Source organism: Schistocerca piceifrons, chromosome X (genome assembly GCF_021461385.2).
Source record: "Schistocerca piceifrons isolate TAMUIC-IGC-003096 chromosome X, iqSchPice1.1, whole genome shotgun sequence".
Taxonomy (NCBI): domain Eukaryota; kingdom Metazoa; phylum Arthropoda; class Insecta; order Orthoptera; family Acrididae; genus Schistocerca; species Schistocerca piceifrons.
In genome coordinates, this window is record NC_060149.1 from 553,201,596 (window position 1) to 553,215,995 (window position 14,400).

The window sequence follows — 14,400 nt, forward strand, 5'->3', positions numbered from 1 at the left end:
CTATGATAGCATTGAGACTTTTTATAATACTTGTATTGTATGTATTTGTGAATTATGTGAATCATTTCTGGGACCTTTTCTGGAACCTTTTCAGACAAAGGAATGACTCACCATAAATGAAACCATCAACTGGATTAGTGTTCAAAAATTCTACTGTTTTGTAAATTCTAGGGTCAGAACTTGGCTGTGAATGGGGGTGGTGCTGGTGATGTTGGGGAGGGCAAGGGGGGGGGGGGCGGACAAAGTTTAGTGATAACATATATTCCGTATATTCAGTAATTAATGCTTTGTGATCAGGTGAAAGATACAGACTGAAGTTCGAAACAATAAAAGTTCTGGTGAAATCATTCTTGTTAGACTCCATTCTGTGGGCTTTTAGAATTTGACACTTAATGAATATAAAATTTCACACAGTTACACACCACTAAAAACTACTGTTCAAGTACCAGGAAGTCTGTATGGACAATTTCAATAAAAAAGTGATAAATTTACATCTCAATTCTTTATCAAATATTGCTATGACCCTTCGTAAGTGGTATGTTAGATTAGATTCATACAAATAATAACAATCATCATTCACAGAGATACCGCCCATCTGTGCAACTAAATGAAAAGCAGTTTGTTTTCTTGCTATATGCCTTTTGCTGCTTTTATTCATGAAATATCTTCAGTGGCCTGTAATACAAGGTTTTTTTAATACATGCATTATGTAGTAATTACAATATGTTACCATGTTACGTTTTGTAATGTTTTTCAGATTAGAAACAAATTTTGTAGCACAAATTTAATGAGGCTAAATTATCATTGATACTTACAGTTTTAGTCCATATGTGTGATCCCAAAGATGTGTTCATTTGGTTCCCATGCTCCAGCTGGCCAATTTCTGGCATTTTTTCATCCACATTTATTACAACACATCACTTGCATTTTTCATTGTTTTTTTTTTTTCATTTTGTGATCAACATGTGTGTGTGTCTACAGTGTATAGTGTTGCCAATTCTCTCTCTCTCTCTCTCTCTCTCTCTCTCTCTCTCTCTCTCTCTCAGAGAGAGAGAGAGGTTGATTAATTATTTGCTTGGGTTATTTTTCATATTTCTGTTTGTTATTGTTGTAATGGCTTACAGGGTGAGTAATTTTTTATTGATTTAGTCATTAATTACTTTCTTTTTCACTGCAAGGGCTCTTTGTATGTGAAAGTTTTCTTGTAATGTCAGGAGTTTTTTGTTGTGATTGTTCACTCTATTAATTTTAATGTCAATTTCATGTTACATGGTTAACAACCATGTTTTATCAGGTGTTCAGCAAAGGTAGAATGGCTATTTTCATACTTCCAGCTTCTTATATGTTTTTTATACCTAGTTTTGAAATTCCTGCCTGCCATCCCCATATATGCAGATTCACATTCTTGGCATTCTAACTGGCATATGCCTGCTCCTTTTTATTTATCTGGTTTGTCTGTTGTTGTTGTTGTTGTTTCTAAACGTGACCGGTATGTGTTTTTTGTTCTGTAAGCAATGTGCAATCCCTGTTTCTTTAATGCATTTGCCATACTGTGTATTGATTTGTGTTTGCGAGTTAAAGTTACCATCTCTTTTGTTAGACATGCCAGGAGGGTTACTGTTTTGTGTTTGCATGCATGCTGAAGTTTCTGTGGGATTCTTTGGCGCTTGAGTTCTCTGCTAGTTTTCAGTTTTCTTTAACTGCATTTTGATTTTTTGTCCAAGTCTGTACTGTATGGGTGTTGTAACCATTGTTTGTGGTGGTGGGTTTTATTGTTTGTGATGCTTTTTCATAGTTTTCTTTACTGAGTGGTATATTATTTAGTCTGTGGAATATGTGTCGTAGAGCTGTTAATTTTTGATTTTGTGGTTGGGTGTTGAAGCATGTATAACTGTACCTGTGGCTGTTGTCTTTCTGCAAATATCAAATGTGTGCTTATTGCTGTCTCTCTTTACTCCACATATCTGTACAAGTAAACAATTTTGTATCCTCTCTCTATGATGACTGTATCAAAGATTGTGTTTTCTATGTGGTTGATGAATATGTTTGCTTATGTTCCAGATATTGGAGATCCCATTGGAAGCCCATCTTTTTGTAAGTAAAATTTCTTTTCCAACTGAAAGTAATTTTGGGATGTCATTGCTTTGATGGTTTTGGTTATTTCATTAGTATTGTCTGAAAGTAGTTTGTTGTATGTCAGTATGTTTTCTTCAATTTGTTTTATTGTGTCTGCATTGGGTATTGAGGTGTACATGTTCTCTATGTCAAAAAAAGATGAGTAATGCTGTTTGCAGAATGTGTAAGTCTTTTATTTGTGTTGTAAGTTCATTTGTGTTTTTCATTCTTTTGCTGTTCTTCATTTCATAATGTTTCATTATGATTTTGTTCATATGTTTTGCCTCGTTGGTATGATGGTGCATGCATGAAATTAATGTTAGTCCTCAATGGAATAAGGGGTTTGTGAACCTTCAGTTGGCTTCTGAGTGTTGGTGCTTTTGAGTTCTCCTGTGTGATCTCTTGTTTTTGTTTCTCTGTGAGTAGGTGTTTGTTGTCTTGGAGGTTGTTTTTCATGTAAAACATGCTGCTGGATCAGATTTCAGTGTTGTGTTACTGTTACAGGATATGAAATCTTTAGTTTTTTCCCTATATGTTGTTCTTTATTATCAGCTCTTGTGACCATGATGTTGTTAGATTGTAGTATTTCTTTTAATTTCTTAATGAAGAAGTTTTCTGTTTGAATTTTTCTGTTTTGCTTTTTCTTTGACATGGTGATTATGCTGTTTGTTTATTTATTCACTAGTTCCAGTATTAGCCCAATATTTACAATGTTGTTTTTCCATTTCTTTTCCTCTGTCAGGATGCTTTCAGTTTCTACAACCAGGTTTTCTATGTAGTTGTTATCTATTTTTTTGTACTGATGATGTGTTTGAGCCCTTTCGCTAATAGCTGCATTTCTCTCTCTTTTAATTCAGTATCTGCAAGGTTTATTAGTTTTGGATGAAATCTGTGGTTGTGAGTGTGTTGTACTTTGTTGTGTTTTGCTTTCTGGTTATTTTTGTCACTGAGTGTTCTGATTTTTCATTTATGTTTGTTCCGCATATACTGCAGTGTTCTTGCTCTGATGAGATCAATTTTTTGTGTTATGTTGATCACCACTGTTGGGTTGGAATGACAGGCAGGAATTTCAGAACTAGGTATAAAGAATGTATAAGATGCAGTAAGAATGAAAATAACCATTCTACCTTTGCAGAACACCCAATGAAACAGACATCAACCATCCAACATGGAACATAACATGAAAATTATTAGAGTGAACAATTTCAACAAAAATCTCCTGACATTTCAAGACAACTTTCACACACACACACACACACACACACACACACACACACACACACACACACACACACACACAAAGAATAGCCGCTAGCGCTCCCACAAGGATTGACACATTCACGTGCAAGTGATGTGTTGTAATAAATATGGGTGGAAAAATGCCGGAAATTGGTCAGCCGGAGCATGGGGACTGAATGAATGCAGCTCCAGAACCACACATATGGACTAACAACACTGGTTGGTTGGTTGGTTTGTTTGAGGATTAGAGGGACCGAACTGCAGAGGTCATCGGTCCCTTGTTTCATAAACACATAGAGCACAGGGAAACCATCCATTAGTCATTCGAAGCACAAGATAAAAATTCCAGGGGAAGAAAATCCCCAAGGTCAATAATAACACAACCCTGGAAATCATAAGAAACACCAAAAATAATTTAACCTCATGAAATTTGTGCTACAAAAGTTGTTTCTAATCTGAAAAACATGACAAAATATAATATAGTAACATACTGTAACTACTACATAATACATTTGTTATATTTATATAAAGAAACATGGATTACACTCTACTAAGAGTGCTTCATAAATAGAAAGAAGTGAAATGCATATTTTGAAGCAACTAAGGAATAGCAGAAAACAGAACAAATGACAATAGTTATCATGTTTATATGAGCAATAATTCTGTCTTGTCCTGAGTTTTACTCATGGTTTATATCCTTGTTGGAATCTGAGGTGCAAAACATGGCGTATGCACCCAGCTAGCATATCCCATTCCAAATGCAAGATAAAAAAAATAATATCCTATCTCATCAGAGGCAGTACCACCTATGAATGCAGCCATCATGTGCACAATACAGTGTAACTTTAGCACAGTCTTGTACGATGATGGGTGTATCACGAACTAACTGCCCCCCCCCCCCCTCCCCGCCATCGCCATGGGGTTAGCCCAAGCCGAACCTGTGCCCAACAGCACAGTTGATCAACCAATAGCAGAACATGTGGCTGAGCACAAAAAACCTGGATAACCTCCCCCCCTCCAAACAAATGAACGAAAACACACACACACACACACACACACACACACACACACACACACACACACACACACACACACACATTTTGGGTTAGTTAGCTCCTAAGAATGACATTGTCTAAAAGCTTGTCAATGTTTTCAGTCTTGTTTATGTATTTATTGATGATTCATTGCCTCATCTGTATGGCAAATTGTCATGTTTACTCTTTACATTATATGTACACATTATTATGTTAACATATGCTTTAAACAGTCATAAAGTTGCAAATCCATGCCAGTCACAAATTTTCCCAAATTTTGAGGTAAACATGCACATACAAATATGAACACATTATATTAATAGTTTATTAATCAACAATGACAAAACTAAATACTGATGAAACTCTAGGCTTGTTTCTGTAGGAGAAAGTTTTTAACAAAAACATTTCATTAATGTGATGCAGGAATTAAGCCATGTGCCTAAAATTGCTACTATAATCAGCTATAAGTTGAATGTTCACTCTGTGTACCTTACCTTTCAGTGAAATTATTTCAGCCTTAACCACAAAATCTGTTTCAGCAAGTTGTTGTCTATAAACACAATTATGAGAAGGAAGTGCAACAACTCTGGCCTGCTTCTCTGAAGTTAGCACAACAAACTGACGATCACCAAACTGGTCCTGCTGTCCACCAAGTGTTGGAGACATTCTATTGTTAGATGAGGATTTTGTAGGTGTTTCTGTAAACAAACAAATATTGTGTTTAGTTCACAAAAAAATCACATAAACAATATTATGCAGTTACTCTGTAATTACCTAGAGTAAGAAAAAGTGTGTGAAATAAGATGTTGAAACTGTGATGATATTTTTCCACTCATTATGGGTCATTTATTTAAATAAGTTAACAGCATTCTTATGGTGGTAAGTTGTAGTGTTCTGCTGAACACTTATGACCACTGGTGGTGGAAAGGCCCATTGGTGAAAAAACACACAATATCACACAAAATGTTTTCGTCCCACGACACTGAATGTGTATATCAGAAGGACATTATTATTATTATTCTGTTTCTTTAGCTGTAGGATTACTCCACATTTCACAATTAAGTGTCCGACAGAGGGTTCATCAAATCACCTTCAGACTATTTCTCTATCACGGGAAAAATGAACACTTAAATCTTTCCATGTGGGTTCTGGTTGTTCTTACTTTATTATGATAATCATTTCTCCCTATGTATGTCAACACCAACAAAATATCATCACAAAGGGAGGAGAAAGTTGGTGATGAAATTTCATGAAAAGATCTCACCCCAACAAAAAATGCCTTTGTTGCAACTTTCAAGTCATATCCATCACACACGCTCCCCTATTTCAAGATAATACAAAATGAGCTGACTCCTTTGAACTTTTTCAGTGTCCTCCATCAATCATATCTGATACGGAACCCACAATGCACAGCATTGTTCCAGAAGAGGACACACAAGTGTAGTGTAGTGAGCCTTTTTTAGTAAACCTATTGCATCATCTAAGAATTCTACCAATAAATTGCAGTCTTTAGTCAGTCTGCCTGCCTCCCCCCCCCCCCCCCTCCCTGTTCCTACTGAAGTTATTCCCAATTGTAATCCATAAGTACCTATTTGAATTAACAGCCTTTAGATCTGTGTTATTTATCACAAAACCAAAATTTAATGTATTCTAGTACTAATGTGAATGATCTCATACCTTTAATTATTTAGAGTCAGTTGACAAAAATTGGAGGGAAGTGTGGAGGGTAAAAATGGTAGAGGGAGACCAAGGCATGAATACATTAAACAGATTGAGAAGAATGTAGGTTTCAGTAGTTACTCAGAAAGGAAGGAGCTTTCACAGGATAGAGTAGCATGGAGAGCTGCATCAAATCAGGCTCTGGACTGAAGACCACAACAACAACAATGTGCAGATTTATAACTTCAGAAGCAGTGTATTGTTGGCTACTCTCATTGAATTTCACAAGTTTTTAAGGCTTCTGAAGCCTCAGCCCAAGAAATGTGGGACATAGACACTTCTTCTTCTTCTTCTTCATGATTCTCAGTTTTCTGGTACCTCCTGGGGGTTGAAAACACTTTTTAATACCACATCATTAGTAAGCTCTTCTTCAATAACTAAATTTCTGTTAATGTCAATCCATTTGTCAAGTTCTGCTGCTGAAAATTTGCTCAGTTCATTACTGGATGCAGATTTTAGCATTCATACAAATTCAGAGCAATCAGTCGTTGACTCGTCATCATTTACATTGCTTTCCACCTTGGCTTCTTCAACTGATTATGCCACAGTTTTCGCCAGGACTAACTATGGAAATGGCTTATCCTGGTTGAGTGCCTGTAAGCTCCAAACACACATGTGGATTTTCTTGGGGAGAATATAATCACTTAGCAGGTTCACCAAAGACACCAACCACTTTCTTGAACGCCTGGAATCCTTACCCAATCTGTTACCCCTGGAAACCATCCTCATAACCATTGATGCCACTTCCTTATACACAAATATCCCACACGTCCAGGGCCTCACTGCGATGGAGCACTTCCTTTCACACCGATCACCTGCCACCGTACCTAAAACCTCTTTCCTCATTACCTTAGCCAGCTTCATCCTAACTCACAACATCTCCACTTTTGAAGGCCAGACATACCAACAATTAAAGGGAACAGCCATGGGTACCAGGATGGCCCCCTCGTACGACAAACCTATTTATGGCTCGCTTAGAGGAAGCCTTCTTGGTTACCCAGGCCTGCCAACCCAAAGTTTGGTACAGATTTATTGATGACATCTTCATGATCTGGACTCACAGTGAAGAAGAACGCCAGAATTTCCTCTCCAACCTCAACTCCTTTGGTTCCATCAGATTCACCTGGTCCTACTCCAAATCCCATGTCACTTTCCTCGACTTTGACCTCCACCTGTCCAATGGCCAGCTTCACACATCCGTCCACATCAAACCCACCAACAAGCAACAGTACCTCCATTATGACAGCTGCCACCCATTCCATATCAAACGGTCCCTTCCCTACAGCTTAGGTCTTTGTGGCAAACGAATCTGCTCCAGTCCAGAATCCCTGAACCATTACACCAACAACCTGAAAACAGCTTTTGAATCCCGCAACTACCCCCGCGACCTAGTACAGAAGCAAATATCCAGAGCCACTTCCTCATCCCCTCAAACCCAGAACCTCCCACAGAAGAACCCCAAAAGTGCCCAACTTGTGACAGGATACTTTCCGGGACTGGATCAGACTCTGTGGCTCTCCAGCAGGGATACGACTTCCTCAAATCCTGCCCTGAAATGAGATCCAAAGTTCACGAAATTCTCCTCACTCCACCAAGAGTGTCTTTCTGCCATCCACCTAACCTTCATAACCTCTTGGTTCATCCCTATGAAATCCCCAAACCACCTTCCCTACCATCTGGCTCCTAACCTTGTAACTGCCCCCGGTGTAAAACCTGTCCCATGCACTCTCCCACCACCACCTACTCCAGTCCTGTAACCCGGAAGGTGTACATGATCAAAGGCAAAGCAAAGCACCCACATGATTTACCAACTGACCTTCCTACACTGTGAAGCCTTCTATGTGGGAATGACCAGCAACAAACTGTCCATTCATATGAATGGACAGACAGACAGACAGTGTTTGTTGCTAATGAGGATCACCCTGTGGCTAAACATGCCTTGGTGCACGGCCAGCACATCTTGGCGCAGTGTTACACTGTACGGTTTATCTGGATACTTCCCACTGACACCAACCTATCAGAACTCCGGAGATTGGAACTTGCCCTTCAATATATCCTCTGTTCCCGTTACCCACCAGGCCTCAACCTCCGCTAATTTCAAGTTGCCACCCCTCGTACATCACTTGTCATTCAACAACATCTTTGCCTCTGTACTTCCGCCTCGACTGACATCTCTGCCCAACCTCTTTGCCTTTACATATGTCTGCCTGTGTCTGTATATATGTGGATGGATATGTGTGTGTGTGCGTGTAAGTGTGTACCTGTCCCTTTTTTCCCCCTAAGGTAAGTCTTTCCGCTCCCAGGATTGGAATGACTCCTTACCCTCTCCCTTAAAACCCACATCCTTTCGTCTTTCCCTCACCTTCCCTCTTTTCTGATGATGCAACCTTGGGTTGCGAAAGCTTGAAATTTGTGTGTGTGTGTGTGTGTGTGTGTGTGTGTGTGTGTGTGTGTGTTTTTATTGTGTCTATCTACCAGTGCTTTCTTGTTTGGTAAGTCACAGCATCTTTTTTATATATATTAATCACTTAGTGAGGCAGACAATTGTTATTGATGAAGTGCCATGCCAAACAGTTCTACTGTTTCTTGAAGGCATCCGGCTGTACCGTCAACCATGCCAACCCAAAAATTCAGGAAAATTTCTGATGCTTGCTGGACTATCAATCTACCACATTATCAAGTGCCTGATTATAATGGCCTCACTTTATCAACTGTTTGTCAAAGAAGTGCTTTTAACTGTATTTCAGTCTCTCTATGAGCTATACAATAAGCCACATGCATTCAAAACAAACAAATATGTAAAGTTGAGGTTATGGTAATCATTTTCAACAAGCTGTTAATTTCAGTTAGTCAGCAATTTCCTATATACATTAGTAGAACATATGGCTCCTTATGCCTTGTGTATTACATGTGATATTTAATACCATTTGTCATCAGAAACTAATAATGGTTTGTGTGTCAGCAAGCTTTATGTGAACAGAATCTCAGGCCTAAATAATATCCACATGCAGCACACAAAAAAAGGTAAGGTTTCAAAGTGGTACTTTAAATATTTGGAAGTGTAAAATATCGCAGTTCACAAAACAAAAAATATAGTATGCTATGACTAAAATATCAATGAGTCACACATGGAATTACTTGAATTGGACAAAGACTGAAGACAGATGCCAACTATCCCACAAATGCCTACTTATTAAATTTCAAGAACCAATATTAACTGACAGATGTAGTAATCTGCAAACATTCCCCAATGTATTGCTCCCATAGGACAAGATTACACTAATTCCACTGTGCATAAAGAGATTTGTGCACTCATTCTTCCTGCGCTCCATATGGGAATGGAATGATTAGAAACTCTGAAACACGATACAATAGAAAATATTTTCTGGCATGTACTTCATAGTGGTTTAAAGAGTATATGTATATGTAAATGTATATAAACAGAGCATTGTTTAATAGTTGCAGACAACAAATTGTATAAAAATATCATCTATACCAAACAAGGCAGAAATCAATATGGAAAACCAGTGTATATTTTATAATCCTAAATAAATATTTCAAAACAAATGAAGAGGTTGAAATAAAAACTCAATAAACTGGATGACACACAAAATACAGAACATACCTTTCCCAACAGCCTTTACAAATCAACCTTTGTTAACAAACTTAAGAACTTAGTTTAGATAAATCATTCACACTATTAAGAATGAACAATTTTCACCTTTGAACCACTTACATTGCTGGCTGTGTCAACGGGGAATCCTGTATCTAATCCCAGATTGCCATCTTTATTTTCCTTTATCACTTATTGTTACAAAAGGTAACTTTAAATCTGTGACTTCCTTAGGGGACTACAACTTTGTGGTGGTCCATTAACCACTCTGCAACATGCTATATCAGTATGTACTTCAAGCGAATTGAAGTAACGTTACACTAACATTTACGTAAAGGAATGGATGCTTCATGACTGTTTACATATACAGAAATAAGGCACAGTATTAGTCTGTATGAATTCAGATATCTGTTTAAATCACATACTCCACCTGGTGTCTGGTGTGGCCAGACAACTTTTTGATTAACAGGTATGAACTGCATCTGATCCTGAACCACAGTTCATGCATAATGTGTGTTAATGTAATTAAACAGCTTCTTAACACACATCAGCAGGTAAGTTCACGTCAGTGATATCTCATCAAATTTCTATATTAAGAATGTGTGTGTGCGTGAGAGAGAGAGAGAGAGAGAGAGAGAGAGAGAGAGAGAGAGAGAGAGAGAGCACATGCGCGAGCACATGTTCTACACACCCAAGCACATGGGCAGATGCATGCACATGTGCATGTTGTTACAGCAAACATTTTACTTTCCAGAACACATGCAAAATTTTACACAACATTACAGAACTAATATTAAGTTGTTTTACTTACTTATTTTTTCTCGCCCATCTTTATTCTCGTCACGCCATGCTTCATATGAATATGGTATAAGTGCACCATTACAGTCCAAAAATGACATCGTTAGAATACATCCCTTAAGCCGAAAAATTGTGCCTGTGTACAGAAATTAGTTTTGTTAAAATTTCAAGAGCTCAGCATTTTTGACATAAATTTTAAAATCCAATGAGCATTGTTTTGCAGATTAAAACAAAAATATTTGGCAATTTGTGTAGATATGTACTAATAATAAATCACATAAAATAAGACTGATAAGGATGAATAACACATTTATTTATACATCCAACATAACTGCCTTTCAGTAGAAGTACATGGTTCTTGGAACAGGTACAGAAAGCATTATGGTTATCTGATATTTTTTTTCCATTTAGTTTACGGCTATGTCACTGGGGTTCAAATTGTGATCTATGAAACAAGTCAGTTTAGTTAACTATAAAGCTATCAGATAAATCATTAGAATCTCTCTCTTTCCTGTACAAATTGATAAATTCATATGACCTTGATGGTGACAAATCATTTGAAGTTCAGATTTTCACATCATCACAATGCTTGAGATTAATGCTGACAAGCCATAAACACTCTCTTAGACTTCGGAATGGTTATAAAGGGCACAAGAGAATTAAATTGTTAAGTAATACAGTGACATAAGTTTATTCTCTTGAGTGAGCCTTAAACCCAGAGGGGGCATTCCCAGGTGATGGACTGGGGAATACTTCAGTAGCTCCTGGCTGTAGGTAGGAGGGAAATTAAAATACATAATAGTGAGCTGCTGAATGTTCAGCCAAGTTGTTATTTACATTTCCTGCACAATATTTCAAAATCCGGCCCAGTTGTCTTCTTCAGGTGCTGCAAGTTTTCCTATTACGTGTATTCGCCGACTGGGAACTACTATTGGTCTCACCCTGCTATTTATGATCAAGTTTGATTCCTGTCATCAACTGTGACTTTTGATGCTCTTTTGTTTCACAGAGCATTCACTGATACTCTGTGAAACAAATTCCCTCAGTGTTTTCCAATTCTGATGAAAGTGATGGTTGATGAGATTTCGATAAATTGAGTGCCAGACCCTAAGCATTATTTAAATTGACACCTATGTCCCTGTTTATTAGGTTTTCTGACATCCTTATTTCAATAGATGCCTTCATTATGCTGTCACAGAAACTTACTATTTACATCACAATACTGGTCTCATCTTACTTCATTTAATGATTATATTTCAGACAGTGCTTGGTGACAGCTGATTTACTTGGCTGTTTAGTCAGGTGCATTGCTGATGTTCCTTGCATGTCTCCTTGGCAGTTCTGATAGTCTGCCCAACATAAGATATGCCACAGTTGCATGGAATGCATACACAACTGGCTTTTGGAGACCTTGATTATACTTAATTAAGAATACTTTTTATCTTAGTTGAAGGAATGTTTCCATAGTTATCAACTGATCTTTCCGGATAATCAATTTTTGGCTTTTCTTACCCAGTCTCAATCTCAACCTCTTTCTCAGGCATACCTGATTTTGACTGCATCATCCATTCAGTACCCATACCTTCAGAACACCTGTCACAGGTGTTTTAACCCTCCAGTGAGTCTCTCCTTCTTTGAAAGTGTTCAAGATCTATGTACTAGTGTCTTTAGCACCATATTTCTTTGTGATGGATGGTGATGGCTCAATGCACAAAACAGATGTCAGAGTGTGTAGATTTTCTATTTACAGTGTGACCCAGAGATCCATCTGGTCTTCTCTTAACTAACACATAAAGTAAAGGCAGTTGACCCAACTTTTTCAATTTCCATCTTCAACTTCATATTACAATGGATAGAGCTTCAAAGGGAGCAGTGGATGTCTGGAATCAAACTCAGCTATCAATAGTGGTGTGAGACCAACAGTAGCGCACAGTCTGGTGAGAGTCCAGGCAGCAAGTACACAAAATAGCAAAACTCACAGCACCTGAGGAACATAGCTGGGTCGGTCATTGACATATTGTGCAGAAAATGGAAACAACTTTGTTGAATACCCAGAAGCTTACTATTAATCAGTCACACTGCAAAAGCCTGAGAGATCAAACTGAAATACCTCCTACAGACGAAAAAGGCTGGAGAGAAAACTCTGATAGAAAATCCAGCCATGATAGGCCCAGCATGCTGGCAGTGGATAAAATACATGCTTTCAAACATACGCTAGCAGGGAAGGTGGAAGAACTGGAGGATTCACTAAATACAAGGAGACTGGATATTTTAGGATTGTCAAAAACTAGGTTGAAGGATAGATGATGCAGGAAGCTGAGTGTATACCGGAATGGGAATGAGGAAGAAGAAAGACATGCAGTGGCAGTGATTATGGGAGGAGGGCTGAAAGAGGAGGTAAAGGGAATGAGTGACAGGATGATGCCAGTCAAAATGAAAGTGAAAGGGAAGGAGGTGGAAATTCTACAAGTACCACGCGGTTGTAATTAAAGTGCTGCTACTTATGGAGGTCCAGAGTGAGCTGTAACTATTGTGTGGCAGTAAAACTTGGTAGGTATGCTAATGGATTAACGCTGATCTGATTTACGGTGGGAAAAAATTAGTTCCAATTTTGACAGTTCTGTGTGTCTTTCTTTCATTCACATTCCAGTTGGTCGCCAAAGTTGGAACTAATTTGTAGTCCAGGGTAAATCAGTCCTGCATTAATGTAATAGCGTATCTAACAAGTTCCACTGCCATACAATAATTACAGCCCACACTGAACTGCTGTAAGTAGCTGCACTATAATTATAACCACCTGGTATATGTGCCACATGTTGGATGTTTTGCTACAGATGATGACAAATTTGAAGAAGAAATGCAGGGACAACTAACTGGACAGAAGATCATGATAATAGGAGACATAAATACACAAGTGTGCAAGGAAAGAGAAAGGTATTAGAAAATTTAGGAGTTGAAGGATGATAAAGAATAAACAAGGAAGGATGACAATTGATACAGTTTTGTAAAAGGAATGGACTTGCAGTTGCAACATCAGGTTTAAGAAAAAGGGAAGTCATAAAGTAACATGGTACAAACATGATTTGCCAAATAAATCTATGGTAGACTTCATAATATGTGAGCAGGACACAAATAGAAAACAAATATGGAATTATTTACCTTCCAAAGCCCTAGACAGCTATCACTGTCCTAGTAGTGACGGTTAGAGGGATTCAAGTGAAAAAGAGGGCAGGAAGACAGAAAAGAAGGACAAGAATGTGGACATTGAAAGACAAGAAATGCAAAAAATAATTTCAGAAATAGTAAAGAGCAGCTTACCAAGGGATGAAATGAAGTTAGCTGAGGAGATGAAATGAAACTTGTCGCCCAACTTGACTAGAAGGAGGGATCAGTTGGTAGGACACATTCTGAGACATCAAGCGATCACCAGTTTAGTACTGGATGGAAGTGTGGGGGGTAAAATCATAGAGGGAGAACAAGTGATGAACACAGTAAGCAAATTCAGATGGATATAGGTTGCAGAAGTTGTTCGGAGATGAAGAGGCTTGCACAAGATAGAGTATCATCGAGAGCTGCATCAAACCCCTCTTCAGACTGAAGACCATAACAACACTGGAGGAGTAATCAGAAAAATTTGAAACAACAACAGTGGAAGCAGCAGAAAAAGTGTGCAGAAGAACCAGTGATAAAAAAGACTGACAGAAACATGCAGGTGAACTGATATACAAGGTTGGTGCAAAAGTTTATAGTGTTTTTGTTGTGCATGTTGATAGTCCGGTTACTATGGGTTTAGTTATCAACTGTCTTTTTTTATTTGTAGTTACTTTCATTTTGTCATTTAGAGATAGGGAGCGGAGCTGTGGGTCCTAGAAAATGAAGTGC

At 38.1% G+C, this 14,400-nt stretch overlaps 1 protein-coding gene across 3 annotated transcripts in view; it reads right to left on the reverse strand.

Annotated features, from left to right (window-relative positions):
- LOC124721331 (syntaxin-binding protein 5) overlaps nucleotides 1-14,400 on the reverse strand; it is a 1,049,372-nt gene that overhangs the window by 112,112 nt on the left and 922,860 nt on the right. For all 3 annotated transcript variants that reach the window (XM_047246245.1, XM_047246244.1, XM_047246243.1), the window contains exons 17-18: nucleotides 10,532-10,654; nucleotides 4,883-5,086 (exon numbers count right to left, since the gene is read on the reverse strand). In XM_047246245.1, the coding sequence (XP_047102201.1) occupies nucleotides 4,883-5,086; nucleotides 10,532-10,654 (327 nt within the window). The remainder of the gene's footprint in view (nucleotides 1-4,882; nucleotides 5,087-10,531; nucleotides 10,655-14,400) is intronic.